A 23,986-nucleotide genomic window follows, 5' to 3' on the forward strand; every position below is an offset into this window, starting at 1 on the left:
TTATCAAAAGCCTTAACATTTTTCATACCCTTTGACATAGTAATTACACTTTTAGAAATTTATCCTAAGGCTCTGGCCTCATCCTTGGCAATTTATCAGGCTTATTTGTGAAGCTTCTATGAGCTACGACTTCGGGGCCCTCTACTCCCTGGAGATTCTGATTCTGTAGATTTGGGGCAAGGTCTGGGAATCCGAGTTTTGAAAAGACTGATGTAATTTGGGCTTATTTTTTTAAATCTCAAGCAATAGAAAAGTTAGAAATTGGTGAGAACCCCACCTTCCACTTTTTCCCCTCACTCCCTGTGGGTAACGGCACTGGACATGTTGTTTTGTGTTTTTTCATTCAATAACATATATTACAGACATGCTTCCATTTCAGGATATTCAGATCTAATATTTTAATAGTTGTCTAGCATGCATCCAAATAATTCAATTTATTTAACTATTGTGAATATTTAAAGACAGATAGTTGAGATCATTTTCACATTTCTATTATAAAATAACCAAAACAATAAACATTCGTGTATGACATTCTCCTCTTTACCTGCATGAAAATTTCTGTAAGATAAATATCTAGATATTGTGGAGTCACATTAAACTTTGCTATCGACAAATTGCTTTCCAAAATACTTTTACCGGATGTGTCAGACATACCTAACTGTCCACCAGAACTCCGGCTTCCTCTCTGACAAGATGTCTTTGGAAGTGGGAAGTGGCAGCCCATCCAGAGGTTACTTTACTCCTGCATGGTGTGGGAGGCATGTAACTAGTTCTTGCTAATAGAATGCAGATATAGTGTGCCATTTTTAGGCCAACGGATCTCAGATATGGCTATGACTTCATGCTCTCTCTTTCCCTATCTCCTGTCTGTCTCCAAAGACATCCAGGTCCCTTTAGAAAAGCTGTGCTACATTATGGAAGGAACTTGGATCCCTGGATCATAGTGAAAAGAGAAGCTACCCACGTATCTACAGAATAACCAACATTAGACCATTATGTGCATGATAAAATCTTATTGTCTGATAGTTTATTTAATACAGTAACTAGCGTAATCCTCATTAATAATCTGCTTACATTCACGTCGAAGTGGGTATACGTATTAAAAACAACTTTATAAGAGATTTTGATGTGTGAAGTTTTAAGACCCACCATCCTAACAGAATAATCATAAATATGAGTGAAGTTTATACTTCATTTGTTCATATTGGTGAAAAGTTGGAAAAATTTATAAACGTCCAATTAATAGGTGAACACAAATGATGCTAAAAAAGAATATTGAATGGCATGGAATGCCATTTCATGTTTGATTGATTATTTAAATGAACATATAAAGCTTAGGAAGGAGGTTATAAGACAATATCAATTTTTAAAATAAGTTAAAATATATGTGAGTAAAAATATTGGCAGGAAATATACTATAATGTTAACAGTGGTTATCAGTTAAAGATGGAATTATAGATTTTTTTTTCCTTTTTACTTATCTATGTTTTCTAAACTTTATTGGCTATGTATCATCTTTGGAATAATAAAATTTAAAAAAAATCAGTAGGTATGACATTAAACTATATTAGCAAAAAGATATAACTTACAGTCACTCAGAGATAAACTACCTACAATGTATAAATTTGTGTGGTTTGAGGCTTAATAACTTATGAAAGTTGCCTACTTCTGAGAGGAGACCTGAAACCAAAGAGGTTCACATGTTTATTAAAAGGCTTATATAGAACAGTTTACCAATGAGTGTCCATGTATTAATTGATTAGCAAAGTTGGAGATTAGGACCTATATGCAGAGCTAGAAAGAGTTATATATGTGGGAAAATAATAGTCTCAAAAATACAGTTTCTGTCTTCTAATTCATGGAGAACTTTTTTTTAAATTAATTAATTCATTTTTGGGGTGTGACATTGGTTAACGAAATCCAGTAAGTTTTGGCTGAACATTTTAACAGTAAGGCATCTATATATTTACATTGTGTGTTCACCTTCCATAGTTAGATTTCTTTCTGTCACTATATATTTGACTCCTCCCCCTTATCCTCAAATTATTATTTTTTTAAAAATAAGAACGAGATTTTTTCCATTCACTGATGTTTGTTCATTTATCGTGCACAATGAGAAAATGGGAGTAATTTACAGCAGAGAAAAGAGAAGGCATTTCCTGATAACCATGTTGGTTAAGACTTTGGAAGAGTGATGAAGTATGTTCATGCAATACCCCTTCCCTAGAGATTCTAAATAACAGGAAATAGATTGAGGTGGTTCAGTTGTGGTTTTGAAAACCAAAGGATGGGACATCCTGAGGGGCCCTTCTTTGCCCTTTGACTTCTTGCTTGCAGATTAGAATGTAAGAAGGGGAAATCAGTGATGTGAGATACCAGTTATAGCGATTAAAAATGATAATTATAGCACTAACAAATGACAAACAATAGTTAGATGTGATGTTTTAAATTTCATTGTGTTTATAAGGATGTAATGGAGTCAAAGTGGGAAAGCGAGTGCCCATTTCTAGGGATCTGGTTAAATTATGATATGTCCATAAGGTGTGAAAGACCTACATAAAAACACTGAAAAACATTGATGAGATAAACTAAAGACCTAAATAAATTAATGTTTCATGTGGTTACCGAAGCTGGGGGAGGGGGGAGCGGGGGGAAGTGGGACGTTGTTGATCAAAGGGTACAAAGTTGCAGTTACACAGTATGAATAGCCTAGAGATCTAATGCACAGCATGATGACTCTAATTAATAATACTGTAGTGAATACTGAAGATATGCTGAGAGTAGATTTCAGGTGCTCTTGTCACACATAAAAAAATGGTGACTATATGAAGAGACAATATGTTAATTAGCTTGACTGTAGTAATCATTTCATTATGTACACGTATATCAAGTCATGTTGTACCCCTTAAATATATACAATTGAAATATATATATATATATAAAATATATAAAAGTAATAACTAGATTGTGCTTTTGTAACTTATTTGGTAATCTCTGCTTTGGAGAATAAAAAAGGTGATATTTCCAAATTGTTTGATGAAATTAGTATAACATTAATATTGAAAACAGATGAGAACTATAAAAGAAAAGAATATATTTGCCAATAGATGCAAAATCTTATATAATAGTATATCATTCAGCAGTATGTAAAAACCAGTTTATCTCAGGAACATAACAATGGTTCTCAATATAAGAAAATCTATATGAGATACCTTAAGTATGGATTAAAGGAGATAAGTATATACTTATTTTAATAGATGCAGAAAAATTATTCGATAAAATGTAATATCAAGATTATAAGGGAATTTCCTTAACACCATAAACCTACAGCAAGCATTGTCTTAACTAAAACATTCCAACTATTATGACTGCTTCACTTCAATATTATAATAAAACCTCTAACTGATAAGAGAGGGAAAAGAAACAAGAAGCAAAAAAACTTGGAAAGGAACAACTAAACCTCTCCTTATTTGCACATGATATGATTGTCTAGAGAAAACAAAAGAGAATTTGTACAAAGTTAGAATCGATAAGAGAGTTCCAGAAGATTTGTTTTCAAACATCAGTCATATTCCTATGGACTAGCATTAAACAGAGAAAATGTAACAGAAAAAAAGTTTACCACTCAAAATATCAATAAAGTGTAAAAATTATCTAGGATAAATCTAAAAACAGATATGCTATAAATTTATGGAGGAAGGCTTAAAAATAACACTGAAAGAAGACCTGAGTACATACGCACTAATGGAAAGAGTCAATAGCAAGTCTTCTCAAATTAATATGTAAATTTAATTCCAATAAAAATCCCAATGGAAAATTTCATAAGCCTAAGCACTGATCTTAAAAATTACGTAGAAGGAAAAGGACAAATATAAGCCCCAATATTTTAAAGAAAAAAATAGGTAGAAAAAAATTAGCCTTAGCAAATATTATGATTTGTTATATAGTTATAGCAATTTAAGAGTGTGATATTGGTGCAGATAAATAGACAAATAGATCAAGGAAATAGCTTACCGAGACCTAAAACCAGACCTGTGCATATAGGAAAAACTGACATATGATGAATACAGGAAAAATGAACACATTCAAATCAGTGGGGATATTCTGGATTATTCAATATATGGTGCTAGAATAATTCACTATTTATGTGGAAAATAAAATTATATTCCTGAATTACAGAAAAATACTTTATCAAGCCATAAAGATGAGAAGTTGCTCAATTTGAAGAGTCATCAGAGAAATCCAACAATAATGATATATCTATTTCACAACTGTAAGTTGGTAAAAATTAATCCTGAAACAACAAGTATTGATTAAAAAAAAAAAAAGGCACTAAAACCAGAACTCTTATACACTGCTGGCCAAAATATAAATTTATTAAACTGCTTTGAAGAGCAATGTGGTAGTATCTACTAATGTAGACAATGTTCATATGCCAGCAATTTCCCTTCTAGGCATAATCTAGAACAGTGTTTAAAAAACTGCAGGTTCTGACCCATTAACAGATAGCGAAATCAATTTCATGGGCAATAAACAGAATGAAAGAGGAAGCGGAGGGAGAGGAAAGAGAAAAGGAAAAATAACAAAATGTATCACAGGTTAGAAAGCGTAGTCCAAACTATTGATTTAAAAAAATGGACATTTAATGTTCATGGATTGAAAGACTAAATATTATTAAGATGTCAATTTTTCCCAAAATGATGTATAGATTCAGTGCAATTCTAATGAAAATCCCAATAGGTTTATTTGTAGAAATCGGTAAGCTAGTATTAATATTTATATGAAAATTCAAAGGATCAAAAAAAATCAAGACAATTCTAAAGAACACAGTTTCCGAACTTTTACTACCCTATATCAGAACTTAATTGCAAATGCATGGTAATTAGCTGAAATGTGGTATCGATTCAAAGAAAAACAAATAGACTAACATACTAGGGATCCACATAAATACAAGCTACCTGATTTATGACAAAAATATCACTGCATTACAATGAAGAAGGGATGCTTATTTAAATAAATGATACTGGATCAACTGGATATCCACGTGAAAGAAGTTTACCTTGACCCTTACATCACACCAGAAACAAAAATCAATTCCATATGGATCATAATCCTAAATGTGAAAGTTTAAAAAACTTAAAGTCTCAGAAGGAACCTAGAGGAAAGTTTTTATGATCTACGGGAAGCAAAGTTTTCTTAAACAGATCACAAAGAGCAGTAACAATACTAATTTTTTAAAAAAGGCTGAAAAATGGTCCTCATTAAAATTAAAAACTTTTGTTTACCTAAAGATATCACTTAGAGGAGACTGAAAAGGCAAGCCATAGTGTGGAAGAAGATATTCGTGATAGATATATTTGACAAAGGACTTATTTAGAATATATAAAGAACTACAAATGAATAAAACAAAGACAAAACAATTTTTAAATGGGCAAAACTATAGTTGCTTTAAAAAGAGGATATCAAAATGGCTACTGAGCATAAGATTCTCAACATTATTAATTAGGACAATGCAATTAAAGTCACAATGATATACCACTATACACACACTAAAATGAAAAAAGACTGACAATTAGATCTATCGGGTAGGAAATGGAACAACTTAACTCACTTCTGTGGCAGTATTCATTAGTACGACCACTGTGGAAAGCTGTATGATAACATCTCCTAAATCTAAACATTGATTACCCAATTATACCTCAGGAAATATACTAAAATAATGAGTACATATATCTACTAAAAGATACAAACAAGAAGGTTCATAACAGCTATATTTTTAATGGGCAAAAGCTATAAATAGTCTGTTTCCATCTACAGAAGAATGAACAAATAAACCATGGTATATTCATACGATGAAATTCTAAGTTGTAATATAAAAAAATCAAAACTATAATGACAAATAACAAAATGAACAAACCTCATAATGTAGAGTGAAAAAGTCTAACTCTAAAAAATAATTCTATAAGAGTTTGTTCATGTAAAGTTCAAAATAGCCAAAACAAATCTATAGAGATAGAATAGTTATCTTTGTGAGTGCTATTGATGGGAGAAGAATGGGAGAATTTTTTGTACATCGTGATCTGGTGGTAGTGATATGGATTTCATTGAAAAAAAAATCCATTGAGCTGTACAATTAAGATTTGCGTACTACACGCATATTGCATATCAATTTTTAAAAAAGTGATGCTCTAAGTGCATTGTAGTAAAATATCTGACACAATATTAGACTGCAATCTACATCTCTTTCGGTTTGACTATATAAGAAAAGGGATAGCAGATGCCCTCCTATATAATTTCTAAGTAAATCTCTAACAATCACTTTGTCATAGTACTGTGTTTTATTGTGTGAAGAACTTCGAAATTTTTTGTACTCCTGGCAGTCAAAGAGTCAGAGCCCTTAGCTCCTGAGGAGTTGGTATTGGTTCAGAAAAACCACCTCTCCCTTTCCAGGTGAAGACTAGTTCTAGGACATTTGTCTGTGGCTCCCTTTGACTTCAGTCCTTACTCCCAAGTTAGCACATATTCTCCAGGCTTGTAGGTTAGTATCTTCTTTCTTCCAGTTTCCTCAGCTCTTCCTGCTTCTCGTCCCATTGAGCCTGTCCTTCTCTCATATGTGCTACACATTTTAAAAACACTTCTTCCCAAAGCCAATTCCCTTCATCCTTAGAAATTGTTGATTTCAGAAGAACATTTTATAATCTAACTTGTGCTTATGCACTCTAAACTGCATTTGCAATGACATGATATTTGCTCAAATTTTAGGGATACTTACTGCAATAAAGCAGTATCCACATTTCAATGTCAGCTCAACTATATATTAAACAAGACACTCAACTCCTACTACATGCTGGACTCTGTGTTAAATACTGGGCATGCAAAGATGCATGTGCCCAAAGAGTTAACAGTCTTGTGAAGGAGGTAGGCAAATATATAGGCATATTAGTTCCAGTAGCTTCCCATTAACTTCCTACTTCACTCCTTAGAATTTTATCAAGCTCTTTTTGTTATCCCATTTCTCAATCCAAATCTAATCTTCAATATGCATTTATAACCATGTAATCATCCAAACTAAACCATCAAGTCATCTCTTATTCCTCGGTCTCTCACACATTTCATATCTACTCACTCATTTACATGACAATTCTTTTACCAAACTATCTTACAACTACAGCACATTTTTTTTCATTCCTATTGCCATTGTCTATCTCAGCATCCTATTTCCTTTCCTTTGAACTATTACAATAAGGTCTTCATGCCTCCATTTTCACCTCTGCCATGTTATCCTTCACACTGCTGCCATAAAGTCTCTGTCTCTCTGTCTCTCTGTCTCTCTCTTTCTCTATCTCTATCATCTCTATCTCTATCTCTATATCTATCTCTATTTCTATCACCTCTAACTCTATCTCTGTCTCCATCTTTACCTCTTTTTCTGGGAAGATTTCTTATGTTCAGGGAAAGAAATACAAGAACCTAAAGGAGAAGATACAGTGAGTTAATGGTATGCTGAACTGCAGAGAACCAGTGAGATATTTTCTCCAAAACATGATGAGATAAATTATGAAAACCTGATAAGTATGAAAGGCTGTTTGTTAAAAGTTTGATGTGGTACTGCTTATTTTCTTATTCCCATATTTTTCAACTGAGGTGGAAATCACAGATTAAATGATAGAAAATAGGCAAGTTCTTGACTCCATAGAGACACAGAAGGGTCTTCTCATTTTTTAGGCACTAACATAGTTCTTGGCTACCTGTACCACTTTAGCACCTCATGTGTACTTAGGAGCCCACTCAGCAGCTGGGAGTGAGATACCTATGTTTTTGACCAAAGTAGCCAATCAGAAGATTATGGTAACAGAGTAGTGAAGATTAACCAGACTGTCATATAGACTGTCAAAAAGACAGTCACATAGACTGTCAAAAAGAATCAGAATTCGGGGAAAGGACAAATCATTATAGACTTAAACTGTTAGGCAAGACTTAATAAGGAGAGAAAGCAATTCAGGCAGGATTAATATGATAAAGGTTTGAAGGAATATGCACAAAATGATTCATGAATCAACATTCAGATGGGTGAGATTCTGAGTTGATCATACTGGATTTTCAGTTTAGTGTCATGTGCACTGGACAAGGAACTGTGATGCACACCACTCGCTGTCTGTTGGCTATCACAAATTGTAGAGCGAACAACATCTTAAATGGGACAACATGCAGGTCTCTGAGCCTATGAAATATGAGTGTTATGATATTAGCATTAGGTAATTATCTCAGAGGAAAACAGGTTTTGAGGGTGTGTGTTGGGGACTGGGCAAAGTAACTGTGGAGTGGTTGACAAACTGGCTGCCGCCCATATGCAGCAAAATGACCCCATAGATTGAATCCCCATTCAGCTCTTTCAGAGTTAACACAAAGTGAATAGACCAGGTCTAAGTTGAGGTCACCTCTTCCACTTCTCTGTGTGTGTGGTGTACAGAAGGGAAGGAAGAGGAGTGAACTGAGAAAGTAACATGAGCTAGAGGATAAGATCTGACAGATTCAGAGTGGCTCAGTAGTTCAAGTAACTTTTTTTCTCCTTTGGTATTTCAAAAATGTGTTTTGAATCCTCCACTTTGTAATGTTAAAAATCTCACTTCGCTTGATACTTAGAACCAACAGCAGGATTTTTACGGACTGGACAAGAAGGAATTCACCTCTTGCCCGACCTTCTAGGAGCTTTCAGTTCCAACATGTTTTTTTGTTTGTTTTTGTTTTTGTTTTTGTTTCTCAGGCAAATCTATTAAATAACCTCTGAGAAAGAGGCTGCCACAGTGTAGAGTATAGAACATGTGAGGTGTGAGTTACACTCACATGCGCCCCCTCACCCACTAAGTTTAAAACTCTCACAAATAGAGCAATCATTACCCTGGTCAGTGAAAAATGTTCATAGGCGGTGAGATTACTAACCACAGAGTTAACACCAAAAACCCTGAACACAATCTTCTTAACTGATGGAGGTTTTTTTTTTTTAAATTATGAGATAAATTTGCTGATGCCTGTTTCTTCTTACTTCCTTCACACTACCTTTTGAGAAATAGAAGTTTCTACAAATTAAAAACAAAAACATAGGAGGTGTGAATTTTTTAGACTCTAAGCTTCATGACTTCTGCAATTGTATTCCTAGTATTTAAAATGTGACTGATAACATAGTAAGGACTCCTTAAATATGTGTTCACTAAATAATATTTACTATATGATATTTGTAAAAGACTTAGTACAAAGAGACACAGAAAGTATGAAAATGAAGAGAGGGATTCATTTGCCAGTTAGTAAATGGTAACAATAAGAAAGTCACACAATAAAATTTAGAGATGAAAAAATAGTAAGTGGATCAAAGAAGGATGTTTCGTATTGATTTTTTAAAAAGCTTAAATCACCAATATTACCTTTTACCTATGTTCCTCACAACATAGGAACAAATACATAAAGCAAAAACTTCTAGAAGTTTAGGAGGGCTGATAAATTCACAGCAATAGAAAAATACTTGGATACGTTGCTCTCAAAAAACAATGGAATTTTCTAACAGGTCTCTCTGATTCCTTCTTAATTAACAAAAGTTCGTATCAGCCAGAGTGAACTTTTTAAAAACAAATCAGTTCATGTCACGTCCCTGCTCAAATTTCTCAATGGCTTCCCCTCATACTCAGAGTAAGACACAGATTCCTAACCAACACACAACCTTCTTTACAAGACAGCCCTAGCTCACCTCTCTGATCTTATCACCTTTTTATTATTTAATGTTTTAGATGTGTCCTTATAAAAAACACAATTTGTCTTATAACTGCTGACATTTGTCCATTTAATAGATATTATTTGTATTTTTTCTCTTATTTTCAATTTTTTATGCACTCTATTTTCACTTGTAGTAGTTCTTCAGAAATTTTACCATGCATACTTAGCACGTGTTTCATTTGCTTTTATAGCTCCTTCCACGAGAGTGTCTTTGTAGTAAACCTTTAATTTTATGTAATAGTTTAGCTGTGTATAGAACTTTAAGATGGATATTGTATTCTAGCTCTGTGAAGAAATTATTCTACTCTTCTCTTCCTCGTTAACTGTTTTAAATTTGGTTTTGAGTTTATCTCTCATTCTGTGCAGGTAATATATTTGCTTTCTCTTGCTATTTTTAGAATCTTTTTTTTTTCTCTCTGTAGTTTCTTTTTATTTATTATGCTTGGGACCTGTATTTCTAGAATCTAAGAATGTATGACAGCCACCATGTCAGCTCCTACTTACAGTTCTGTTTTATAGTTAAAACATTGTTTTTTAGTATAAAAAAAAAACTTCCCTTAATTTGTGATAGACTTATCTGTGCATTTAAAAGTCTGTTATATTTTACCTAGCATTTCTATATATTTTTGGTGGAATGGTTTTTACATTTATCTAGCTAGAAATAGAAGTCAAAACTCGAATTATGGGCTATTTATATATGAACAATGAGAGAACTACATATTAAAGTATATATAAAGTATCTCTCAAAAATGTTAAATTCATTTGTAAGAGAAAAAAAGAAAGGCTGAAAAGAAATGAAGTAATCATTTGAATAAAAAAGTTATAAAAGGAACAAACAACTAAGCTAAAGAAATAAGATGGATATACCACCAGATTGGTGTGCAATTTATGACCATAACACATGTGGGGCAAGGATAAGGAACCAGAACTCTTACTCTACCGGAGGAGTGTAAACTGGTATAATCATTTGGAAAACAATTTTGGCATTACTCAGTACAATTAAAGATGTACAAACTCCATGATTCAGTAATTCCACTCCTGGGTATATATCCTAAAGAATGTCATGCACATGTACATCAAGGAGCACACACATAAGACTGCTCAGACCAGCACTGTTTGAAACAGCAAAGAAATACAGGAAATAATCCATGAATGGTAAAATGGATGAACTGTGATATATTCACATAATGAAATACTGCGTAGCAATGAAAATAAATAAACTACTGCTACATACATTAACATGGATGAATCTCAGGAACTATGTTGAATGAAGAAAGAAAGTTGTGAAGAATGAATAAAGTGTGATCCCATTTACGTAAGGTTTGATAACTTGCATACTACATACTATATCGGCTGGGGATGCCAGTATATATATATACTAATATATGTAGTAAAACTGTAACAAAAAGGAATAGAATGATAAAAGCAAAATTTAGATTAATAGTTACTCTGAGTGAGGATAGAGCAGAGCGGAGTTACAGAAGGGACACCAGAGTCTTCAAAGACACTGGTAGCTACTGAGTATAAAGTGTCAATGGCAGGCTGTATTCCAGCCTTCTATCTGCATATATATGTATAGATGTATGGAATGACATTCATCAAATATTAACACGATTATAACTAGGCAGATTTTGGATTATTTCATATTTTCCTTGCATTTTTCTGTATTGCTTCAATTTTTATTATGAATATGCACCTATTTATTTTTTAAAGTCATTCTATCTGAGAGAGAAAGGTTGTTATAGACTAAATATTTGTGTCTCCCCAAATTCACGTATTGAAATCCCAACCCCTAGTGTGATAGTATTAGGAGGTACAGCTTCTGGGAGGTGATTGGGTCATGAGGACAGAGCCCTCATGAATGGGAGTAGTGTCCTTATACAAGAGACCCCAGAGAGCAACCGTCCCCCTTCTGCCATGTGACATTACAGTGAACAGGCCCCCATTTATGAATCAGAAAGCTGAACCAGACACCAAATCTGCTAGGGCCTTGATCTTGGGCTTCCCAGCCTCCAAAACAGTGAGAATTAAATGTCTGTTGTTTAAAATCCACCCAATCACTTGTATTTTTGTTATAACAGACAGAGACACAGAGAGGAAGTCCAAGAACAAAGATCCACCAAGCGAGGTCTCAGGTACTTACCTAAATGAGTTGAAAATTCATGCCCACACAAAAATCTGCATATACATGTTAACATCAGCTATAGTCATAAGTGCTAAGAATAAACAAATTGTAGTACAGCCGTCTCCACTTACCCACAAGGGATACATTCCAGTGGATACCCTGGTGGATGCCTGAAATTGCAGATAGTACTGACCCTACATATACAGATGCTCCCTCACTTGATGGGGTGATATCCCCATAAATCAATTGTAAGTTGAAAATATCATGTCAAAAATGCATTTAATACACCTAACCTACCAAACATCATAGCTTAGTCTAGCCTACCTTAAACGTGCTCAGAACACTTATAGTTGGGCAAAATCATCTACACAATAAATACACCATAGAGTATTGGCTGTTTACCCCTGTGATCACATGGCTGACTGGGAGATGTGGCTCACTGCTGCTTCCCAGCATCACAAGAGAGTATTGTACTACATACCAGTTGCCCAAGAAAAGACCGAAATTCAAAATTCAAAGTATAATTTCTACTGAATGCATATTATTTTCGCACCATCCTAAGTCAAAAAATCTTAAGTCGAACCACCGTTAAGTCGGGAACGTTTGTACTATGTTCTTTCCTTTACATACATACCTATGATAAAGTTTAATTTATAAATTAAACACAGTAAGAGATTAACAACTAATAATAATAGAACAATAATAACAATATAGTGTAATAAAGGTTATCTAAGGTGGTCTCTCTCTCACACAAAATATTTTATATTGCTGTACTCACCTTTTTACATAAAGGAGGCACATTACAGCTTCTCTTTGGCATATCTGAATTGCCAGCGTCACTGCTCTTGGGCTTTGGGGCCTTTATTAAGTGAAATAAAGGCTACCTGAACACAAGCACTGCAATACCTAACAGTGGATCTGATAACCAAGCTGCTACTAAGTAACTAACTGATGGACTGGCAGTGTGCTTAGCAGTGAGGATTCACATCCAGGGCAGGGTGGAGCAGGACATGTGAGATTTCATTATGCTACTCAGAACGGTGGGCGTGCAATTTAAAATTTAAGAATGATTTATTTCTGGAATTGTCTATTTAGTATTTTTGGACCGTAGTTGACTGCAGATAACTGAAACTGCAGAACAGGAACTGTGGATAAAGAGAGACTACTGTAATGTATCCCAATAGGTTCAGCAAGTGTAACAAATGTACTACACCAATGCAGCATGTTAATAATAGGGGAAACTAGAGAGGGGAAATGAAGATGGTGTATATGGGAATGTTTTGTACTTTCTGCTCAATTTTTTTGTAAACATAAAACTGCTCTAAAATATAAAACCTGTTGTTTTGTTTTGATTTTTAAAAAGATCCAAGAACAGGGTAAAGCATTCTTGAAATATCTGGGGCAGAAATATGGTTTTAGTAAATCCTAACATAGCCTTTACTACATGCTTTAGGCCAAAGAAGGTAAATACCTTGCCCTGGGACAGACAGAAAGTGAGTCACAGAGCCAGGGTTCAACCTGATGCAGACCTTGCTCCTGGCCGTGACCTGAGGCTGCCTCCCCTTAAAGGAGCTAAAACCAATTGGACATCAGTGTTCACTGTTTCCCAACTCGGAATCTGCCTTCACCCTTGATTCAGTGGTTTCGTTTAACTTGTCTTTATAACAAGCCATTCTAAATTCTTATTGGAAGTGACGTTATATAAAACAGCAAATTTAAATATTGAAACTGGAGACCTCACCTGCTCCGTGCTTAGTTCCCCTGGTATCATATGGTTTGTTCTTTTTCCTTATAATAGTTAAAATAGATTCCAGAGGATGAGAATGCTTAAACCAGATAAACACAGCATCAATAACCTTTCGATAGGTATTTTTTCTCCTTTTTGGAGGAGCAGGGGATCGTGTTCTATTAAAAGACTTGTCTTATTAAAAAACATAATGGGAATTATGATCGGTTAAAAAGAAACATAAAATTCGAGTTTGTTTAGGTGTAAAACCAGTTGATGATGTTCTTTATTACTAATTTTTACTGTGTTATGAATTAGTATAAATATCCAGTAAGGAGAGCTTATTTAAAAAATATGCAAAAGCACACACACAAAAACAGCAAGTGTTTTTGTCAATTCAAAGTATCTTAACTAGCCAAACCGTTTTTTGAGTTCCCAGTTTGTAGTTAACTATACTGGGTACCAGAGGGAGGAGGGAGGTCACAAAAGGAGGCTAGGCTTTTACCCTGCTTAGATACATCCAGCACTGATGAAATGCTGGTTATCTTGCAACCAGTGCTCCACGAAGGGTGAGAATAAGGGCTAACGTGCGAGTGAAGGTTTCCTTGCAGCCTGGGGACCTCCACAGTTCCTGTAGGAGTAAATGGAAAGGAAGATGGCAGAGCATTCCTGGCCATGGGATGGTCATGGACAAAGGCTCAGAGTCATTTAACAGTGATCTTGGTGTGTTACGGAACAAGGAGTAGATCTGTTTTTCTGGGGCAAGGATGTTGAGGAGCTCAGGACAGTTTGTTGGCAAGGTTTACAGAGCCAAGATGCTGAAGGGCCAGTGACATAAGCACAAGAGTTTGTGCTTGTGCTGAAATATGACTGGGAATTACTGCAGGTTCTTGAGCTCCCTTGCAAACTGATACCCATCCAGAAAAAAAGATGGGTTGTATGTTTATCCTTGATTTATACTAAGAAGGTCCTGATATTTTCCCTATCGACAGGAAGAACCATTTATTGAAAATCTATTTTTTTTTTGCCAGAATAAAAGCTCCAATCTTCTTACAATTTCAAAAGGTAAATATCAGTCATTCTTTTATATATATATTAAAAGACAGGAGAATTCAGAAAGATTAAGTGATATGCCCAAAGCCACATTTTGAGAGTCAGGATTTTCCAAGACCATGCATCATCCATTTTACCCATCCCTGCCCCTCTAGCAAAGTGTAGGGCTTTTGCTTCTAGGACAGAAGTCAGCAAACTTTCCTATAAAGGGCAAGATGAATATGCCTGGTGCACACACAATCACATACACGTCCATTTTTATTTAGGCTTTGGGGGCCATACAATCTCTGTCACAACCACTCCATGGTCATACTATAAAAGTAGCCATGGTCAATGTGTTATTCCATGTTCCAATAAAATGAAATTTAAATCTCATATAATTTTCATGTTACAAATGTACTTAATTTAATTTTTTATTTTTTTCAATCACTTAAAAGTATAAAAACCATTCTTAGTAATGCACCATACAAAAACAGGCAGTGGCCACATTTGACTTGTAGGAAGCAGTATGCCAACCCCTATTTTAGCTTTATTGATTAGAGCACTAAGCTAATGAAGCCAAGGTTAAATGTCTTATCTCCATAAGAGATAGTTTTCCTTTATGCTGTGAATACTGTATGTTTGTTGGCAACAAGCTATTTTTCTACCCCTGGCCAAGTATCTTGCAAATTTATAGGGGACGACAAGGGCAAAGATGGCTCAGTGTAATACAAACAATAAGAAAAAAATATATACATCTATATATATATAGAATATACAGAGAGAGTATATATATATACACACATATATATAGTACACACACATATAATACATATATATAATACATATATATCATATATATATATATATCATACATATATATATATATATATCCCTCTCACAGATGTTAGTAATTTCAAGCACATTTCTTTTACAGTCTAGGCAAACTTTTCTAAAAATATATTCATTGTAAGTTTGGGATTCTAAGAATGCCTCACTGAAAAATGACACTTATACATACCTTTCAAATGTTATCTAATACGTTGTATAGGCACTAAGTAAATATCAAGGCAGAGTTTGTTTCAAAATACCTCCGGGTTTAGCTCAGTGTTAGGCTGTCCTTAATTATTTAGATCCCTGATTCACTCACGTCATTCATTCATCCCTTTAATCAATGAATATTACACATCTATCATATGTCCAGCCTGTGCTGGGAATTCAAAGCTGAATACTAAAGTCCTTGCCTCAAGGAGCCCACAGTTTGTGGGAGAAGACAAACACAGAAAAATAACTCTAATGTAGAAGACACTAAACGCCGTGGTACAAATATAATCCATTGCTGTGAGAACACAGAGATGGGCTTTGCCTGGGTAAACCTTTGGAATAGGGAGCTAGAATGCAACACAAAGTTTTTAGAAGGAGGTGAGATCTGAATCAAATCTGGAAGGCACATGCAACCGTGATGCCTCCACTATCAATGAGAATAATACTAACTCTAAATTGTTACATACAAGACAAGGCAAGGAAGCCTAGGGGGGTTGGGGTAGCCATGAAATTATTATCTTTTAAATCCCTGTTCCAGCATTGCCAAATTTTATCATAACTAACAGTCACATGTAAATCACACATACACTCCCACTTATAGTGCATTTCAAATTCAAAATTTCATGAAAAACAAACATTGAATAATGAAATAAAATTGAGAACAAAATTTAAGATGGTAAGAGAATTCAGATTTTATCTTCTTAAATCTGGTTTTAAAATAATATAAGGGTATATATTTGATTTTTTTTTTTTTTACTGAATTTAAGACTTATAAATCTGAATATTTTGTCTCACCTGAAGGGCTTTCCTAATTCTTTTTAGATTGTGTATCAAGAGTAGGTTTTTCTCTTTGGAAACACGACCTAACTGGTCATCCAGTTGTATTAACAAGTTTTGAAGAAGAATTGTTGCCATGGTTTCATTGTTAGAAGCTGCCTCCCTAAAAAACACAAGTGTTATTACACAGCAGGAAACAACTTAGAAAATGCCTACTTTTTTACCACACTAATTTTAAAGTGATACATCTATTCCACGGTGATAAGCATTTAACTGTTTTTTTAAAAACTGTACACATGAAAATATACTGAACATCACTAATCGTTAGGGAAATGCAAATCAAACACTACATCTATTGGATGAGATTATTGAAAACAAAGTAAGTATTGGTGAAGATGTGGAGAAATTGAGTCCCTTGTCCATTGCTGGTGAGAATGAAAAATGGTGCAGCCATTGTAGAAAATAGGATGGAGATTCCTCCAAATATAAACACAGTATTACATATAGCAATTCTCCTTCTGGGTAGACACCCTAAAGAATTGAAACCAAGGACCTAAACGGATATTTGTACAACAGTGTTTATGGCAGCTTTATTCACAATAGTCAAAAAGTGGAAACGACTCAAATGTCTTTTAACAGATGAATGGTAAACAAAATGTGAGATTATATATAGAAAAAATAGAATATTATTCAGCCTTAAAAAGGAAGGAAATTCTGATACATGCTACATGAGTGAATCTTGAGAACATATGCTAAGGGAAATAAATCAGTCACTAAAAGACAAATATGATGTGATTTTACTTATATGGAGTTCCTAGAGTAGTCACATTCAGAGAAATAGAAAATAGAAGTGTAGTTGCCAGGGGCTGGGGTGAAGAGAATGGGGAGTTTTTGTTTAATGAGTACAAAGTTTGAGTTTGGGATGATGAAAAAGTTCTGGAGCTGGATGGTGGCACAACAATATGAATGTACTTAATGCCACTACACTGTATGCCTACAAATGGTTAAATAGTAAATTTTATGTTATGTATATTTTATAACAATAAAAAAGTTAGATAACTATTTAAAGCAAAAAAAAATATTTTCTAGTTGTACAAGGTGAATAGAGCTTTAAAAAATGTTTGCAAAATGTTAAAAAAATGTTTGTAAATGTATATTTATTTACATTGAGTCTGTGATAAGAGAGAGAATTGATGTAAACGATAGATTTACTTCTTGGCTTTTAATGTTTAGAAAATTGTTGGGGTTTTAGTCTACAGGAAAACAAAGCACTAGCATCATTAACTTTTCATCTACAGCAAATGAAACCAGGAAGGACAATGATTCTCTTCCTTTGGTAAAGCTTTCCAAAACTTTGAAGAAGTATTTTATCTGAAAAAAAAAAATGCACCTATTGAGTCAAAAGTGAACCATAGAATAAGTCTACAAGGATAGAATATAAAGTGCATCATCAACTTGTAGAAGAAATACAATAATGTTTGATCCTACCAGTCCTGATTTTCAATCCACTGGGCCAGCAGGTGTCGAATTTCCATTGGAAAATTGTCATCATAGAATTGATCTACTTGCTCCAAAAATTTGATTTCTAACTGTTGGACTTGATTCCACTGAGACATGCTATAAAACAGGGTGTAAAATTAGAGTTTAAAAGTAATACTAATAACTGTGGTATATCTTATGATTTTCATAGATTTCAAATAAAGATCATATTGCCCATTAGTTAAGTAACTGAAGAAAAATTACTTTTCTTTTATAGTCATTCAATTAAAACAGAAAAGGGAAAATGCTTTCAATCCAAAGATAGAGCAATTCTAAACTTTTCCATAAGCCATCCCTAATGAATGAAACAAGATACTCCTTCTGTCCCCAAACTATCCCCTTCTTTGCTCCAACAGGAACTCCTGTTCCACCTTCTTCAGGAAGCTTTCACTCTTCGCTGGACACCCTTCTCCCCATCCCTTCCCCATCTGTACTCTCCACAAGCTCCTCCCCTATCCCTTGCTCCCTCTACATTATTAGACTTTAAGCAACTTAAAGGTAAATAGCATATTCAACTATACCTCCTAAGACCCTTTTAAGGCTTTACAAGTGAGAAATACCCAATAAAAGCTTCTTTTATATGACTCGCCCAATCCTTTTTTCTTCATTTCAGATTTGTCTGACTTTTAGAGTCAGCCTTATGTTTCTAGAGTTTTAGTCTAATTCAGTCTTAGCTTTATAAAGAGTTTAATGTATGCATTTTCGCAGGCTCTAATTCTTTCAGTTCAAAATATCTCTGAACCAATATATATTTTCATTTCTCTTTGTGATGATCCACTACAGCTGGGCAAAGCTTTTAAAATCAACTTTTAATTAGTCTCTGATGTACATCTGTCTGATAGTGGTTAAACCCTCAAGTTACTTGAGGAAGAAACCACACTTGATACATATTTGGCAGCCTGTCATAAAACAAAAGTATGTGTTTCCCCTCACATAACCCCACTCTGTCCAATTTAGAAGCTTTAGACATATTTCCTAACTTGGGAAAATTAATATGACCTCTCCTTGAAGTTACAGTATTTTACTCTTTCAAATGTCAAAATTTCTATTGTTTTGTCAGCAATTCTAGATCAAAAGAAAAACATTTTATGTGATTAACCACCATGGTATTTCACCCTATCTTGTAGATAAGGTAAGGTTTCATTTGCTTACGGAACATCATGATGATAAATTTCATATATTTCAGGTTTCAAATGGAACCATTTTGGGGAACCTGATCGAGAAGATAATTATTGCCAATGTTTTGCTAAAAGGAAGCAACTGGGAAAAGAAATATTTCATTTACATATTACTTTATATTTACGAAGACCTTTCCACCTGATCATTCTAGGCATATCGTAATTGCTCAATAAGTGCTTGTTAAATGAATGAGCGGCACTCCTGATGTTGTTGTGAATAGGGCAGGTGGATAGTAGTACCCTAACTTTAAAAATGAAAACAATCTGAGGGTCAGGAAATGACTCTTGCCCAAGATGCACAGCTTTAAGGTCTCGTGACAACAGATACATCGCTCTTTCCAGGTATATATATTCCCACAAAATTGGAACATTGCTCCCATTCTACCATTGACACTGTCCAGCTATATCCCAACAATTTAATCTAGTTAATGACAAGAGAGAACAAGAGCTGAAAATAACATTACAATTTTAATTGCTACTACTGTTAAATCTGTTAAGATTTGGATGAAAATCTGTTTTCTAACAAAGAATTAAGTGAACCGAACCTATCCTAAAGTTACATAGATCACTTTTAGGCCCCTAGTCCACCTTCCAGAGGGCTGAACTCAAGGCCAAATAAAGGAAGGATAAGGAAATAATCCTAGGATATTCTTCTCTGTCGCTGCCTCTGGAAATGCCTTCACACATCCTTCATGACGTTTCTATGCTTTCACTCTTTAAGCGCTTAACTTTCCCATCCCAGGAAAACTACGGAACATTTCTTTTGAAAATTAAGGTCCTGTCTACCCTCTTTGAATGCCTGGCCTCAGAAGGGCTATATAAACGGGCATTTTGTTCCCCTGTTCGGGAGCTAAAGGTGCCTTATTGGCTCTGTGACCCAGAGCTTGCAAAGGAGATGACCTGCCCTAAAACACCACTCTCTCTCTCTCTTCAAAGCCATAATCACTGGTTATCCTAGCTATGGGCTTTTTTTCCTGAAACTCAGATATGCAGTCTAATGTCAGACATCATAACTCAGAAAAGCTGGCTAAGAAAGTGCAGAGGGTCTCGCTTTCAGCACTTGGCGAGGACACACCTCTGCGTCAGCCACAGCTCTCCCCCACGGTTCAGACACCCAGCGGCAGAGCACCGTCCCCAGTCTCCGCTGAGACCTGTGCTCCAGCGCGGCTTTGAATCACCGAGCCGGACGCTTCTTTTCAAAATCATCCGTCCTCAGACAAGTTACAATGAATTAACTGTTAAAACCAAGGGAACAGCAAAGCCTCAGCAGCAGCCTGCATAAGCATTTCCTGGCTCGCGCATCTTCGAAAAAGCAACACGAAGGTGTGGTCTGCTTACTTACCTGGCTCTGTCGGCCTAGTTCCCAGGCCGTGCTTAAGTCCAAAGCCAGAATCGCCCTTCACAGTCCTCAGTAGAAAGCCTCTGACGCTATCGTCACTAGATAATTTGCATCTCTCCTCCCACTTGAGGCTTTCCTGTGCGTCAGTGTTCGCGTCTCTGGGACTTTACTTGGGTCGGTTCCCACCCACTCTCTATTCTAGAAATGCTAAAGAACAGAAAAAGGCTGAAGCCCCTTTGCAGGACGCCCTCTTTTCTAAATTCCACCAGTCACCTGCAACTGCAGGTGGCCCCAGGTGGTTAGGAGAAAGTGGGTGGGTGGGAGCTAAGCATTTACTTTCATCACTGGTTTCTGCAAACAGTCTGAAAACCCCTGCAGACTTACTTGCCTGGAGCTAAATTCCTGGCTTCCTGTTTTCCTCCCTTCAGACTCCACTCTGGTGAGCCAGACCCTGGGATGGAAGTCGGGTGGGTAGCTAGGGTCAAAACACCAAACTGCAATGCCAGCAAGATCTGCTGCCTGAGAGGACGACCTCACCCAAAGGTTTGGGCCAGCTTCTATGCAGGCCGCAGAAGCCTGCCTTTACTGGCCCAACATCCTCCTTTCCTCCCCAGTAGCCCTGTGCCTGGTTGCTCTGGTATACTTTTCTCCCTTTGTGACATGGGCCTGTTCTAGAATCATGGAGCTGGAGAGAGCCTTGGTCTTGTCTGGTTCTAAGTCCTCTTTCGTATTTGAAGAGACCGAGGGCTAGAGAAGTGACCAGAGTTACTTGATGAGTTAGCTGCTGAACCTGGCTAAGAGTCTAAACGTTTCAGCTTCCTTCTTAGTGGTCTTTTCATTTCATCTCCTTAAAGCTAGATTGTTAACCCCCTGACACACAGCAAGAGTTCCATAAATGTTCACGAAAATGAAGACAAAAATAAAAGTAGACTGAAAGAGGTAGAAAGAATGACTCAATCTGCTAATGCACATGCCTAGAGCAATACTGTATACGAAGATAAAATGCCTGATCAACCATCACACATCTACACTGTCAGGATTCTTCTCCTCTCCCAGGTGACATAAATATCATTTGCTTAAATGTGCCACCCCTTTCTCCCTTTTGGAAAAAATAAGTCAATCTACCCGAAGTCACACATTGGACATCACTCTAAATTCATTGGTCAGGTAGGCCTAGTCCTGGCTGCTTGTCCACCGGGCATTTTCCAGGAGCTTAGGCTGCTGTGTCCCTAAATGAAAAAAAGTGCTCAGTTCAGACTATTCCATAAGCTATGAAGAAAAGTCCAGTTTTCATCCGGGGAAGCGGTCATCCATGTATAGGAAAAAGAACAAATTCTTGGCATTCAAAGTTCTCTATAATTTGGTCCCAACCTATCCTGGAAACTTCTGTCCCCTATAGGAGCCCATGACCTGGCTCAGACCAGCCTCCTCTGCTCCCTAGAGCAATCTCTCGTATTTCAGTTTTGATATTCTCTTCATCTACAGTTTCTTCCCCTGACTGGTGTATTTCTTGAAACTATATCCTTCTCAAGGAAGATTTCACTGATGATCCCAGTCATAGCAACTTTTCCTTGCTCTGAATTCTCATCACATTTCCCATCCAAACTAGCACTGTTCAAGAGAAATAAAATACATGCCACATATATGTAAGTTTCTGGTAGCCCCCTTAAAAAAATATAAAAAGGAAAAGGTGGAATTAATTTAATACTATAAATAACCCAATACATGCAGAATAATTCATGCATATAATCAATACATGCATATAATCGCTATGAAAAGTTATTAATAAGATACTTGCATTCTTTATTTTATACTAAATCCCTGAAGTCTGGTGCATATTTGGCATTTTCAGGACATCTCAGTTTAGGCCAGTCACATTTCAAGTGCTCAACAGCCACATGTGTCTGGTGGCTGTCCTATTGGTTAGCACAGATCTAGACCACTCATTTAGCACTTTCTACTTCCTGCTTTATTGTTAGTCATATTGGTTTTGCGTGTCTTTATCATCATTGTATTCGACTGTTGAGTGCTATACAAAGCAGAGAGCTTGTTCTTTTCTTCCTTTTAAGAATCTCACCTTGGGACTACCCTAGCAGTTCTCCGACTGTTAGGTCTCATGATACCTTTATGCCCTTAAAAACTGTTGACTACTCCAAACAAATTTCATATATTACTATCCTTTGTTAAATATTTATTTAATATGTTAAAAATTAAATATGAGAAGCAAATTAAAATTTTTATTTATTTAAAATTATAATCATAAACACATTATGTGTTAAAATAAACATTTTTAATGAAAAACAAGTATATTTTTGACCACACGAAAAATTAGGAGAAAGAGTGGTATTGATTTACATTTTAAAAAATCTCTTCAATGTCTGGCTTGAGAGAAGACAGCTAGATTCTTATATTTGCTTCTGTATTTGATCTGTTACAAAATATTTTTGGTTGAAGTATTTGAAGAAAATCTGGACTCACAAACATATATAACTGGAAAAGGGAAGAACATTTTAATAGCCTTTTCAAATGCCGTTGGATATCCTTCTTTGATGCCACACCCAAATTCAACAGGTGGTAGTTTAAGGATTAGTTTCACTGTGGAAGGCGAAGCCATGTCAGCAAACTTTACATGTTCCGTGCTGTTACCATATCGATTGGTGTATCTTGTATTTTGAACGCAACGTTTACCCACATGTGATTCTGTAATATCACATATTGATCACTTGGAAAATACTGGTTCACTGAACTATGCAGATCTTCCAAATGTCAACATACTTCATACAATATCAGAAAATTGCATTAGTTAATATCATCACTGATCTCATTAGAAAAGTATTTTAAGTATTGAGAAGCTGTTAAGCTTGTTGTAAGGATACAAGCTTTCCGAATTCTAATTTTTGTTGAAAGTTCCAAATTTATTATTGGAAACAGATATTGGCAATTGTTTTCCTTGAGGTGACAGTCTCACATTGTTCATTTTCAGAAAAATGTTTTCCAAGTACCTAAGTCTGAATAACTATAGCTTGTCAGTCATTCTTTCAAATAAAAATGGTGTTCTGTGAAAAAAAAAATTAGCTAGTTTGTGGGCAACTCAATCATATAAGTGCTTTTCCTTGAGGCAATCATCATACATTAATAAGTGTACTTCCCATTTCATCACACAGAATATTAAGGAGACATATATTCAAGGTCTGAGATTTAATAATATTAATTTTCTTGCTTCATCAAAAATACGTTTAAGTCAAACTAGCATTTAAAAATTTTTAAGTTTGTAGTGGTGAAAAATACAACGACTACTAGGATAATTTGGCATCATTGCCTTAGTTCATTCTACAGCACAAACATTACCCCCCATAGCTTTGGTATCATCAGTGCAAATGTCAACAGAGTGAAAAGGCAAAACAGGATTATTATAAAAATAAATTTAACTTCGTAGACACCCTTAAAAGGTCTTAGGAACT

At 35.3% G+C, this 23,986-nt stretch overlaps 1 protein-coding gene across 3 annotated transcripts in view; it reads right to left on the reverse strand.

The window, feature by feature from the left end:
* STAT4 (signal transducer and activator of transcription 4) overlaps positions 1–23,986 on the reverse strand; it is a 104,556-nt gene that overhangs the window by 65,620 nt on the left and 14,950 nt on the right. Inside the window, exons 1-3 of one of the 3 annotated variants that reach the window (XM_039844284.1) lie at positions 20,529–20,628; positions 17,958–18,086; positions 16,488–16,632 (exon numbers count right to left, since the gene is read on the reverse strand). In XM_039844284.1, the coding sequence (XP_039700218.1) occupies positions 16,488–16,632; positions 17,958–18,085 (273 nt within the window). In that variant the 5' untranslated portion in view covers position 18,086; positions 20,529–20,628. Of the gene's footprint in view, positions 1–16,487; positions 16,633–17,957; positions 18,087–20,528; positions 20,629–23,986 lie in introns of those variants that run through there. The other 2 variants (XM_039844283.1, XM_039844285.1) reach the window with 2 other exon arrangements.

This window comes from Pteropus medius, unplaced genomic scaffold (genome assembly GCF_902729225.1).
Source record: "Pteropus medius unplaced genomic scaffold, Ma_sr-lr_union100, whole genome shotgun sequence".
Lineage (NCBI taxonomy): Eukaryota > Metazoa > Chordata > Mammalia > Chiroptera > Pteropodidae > Pteropus > Pteropus medius.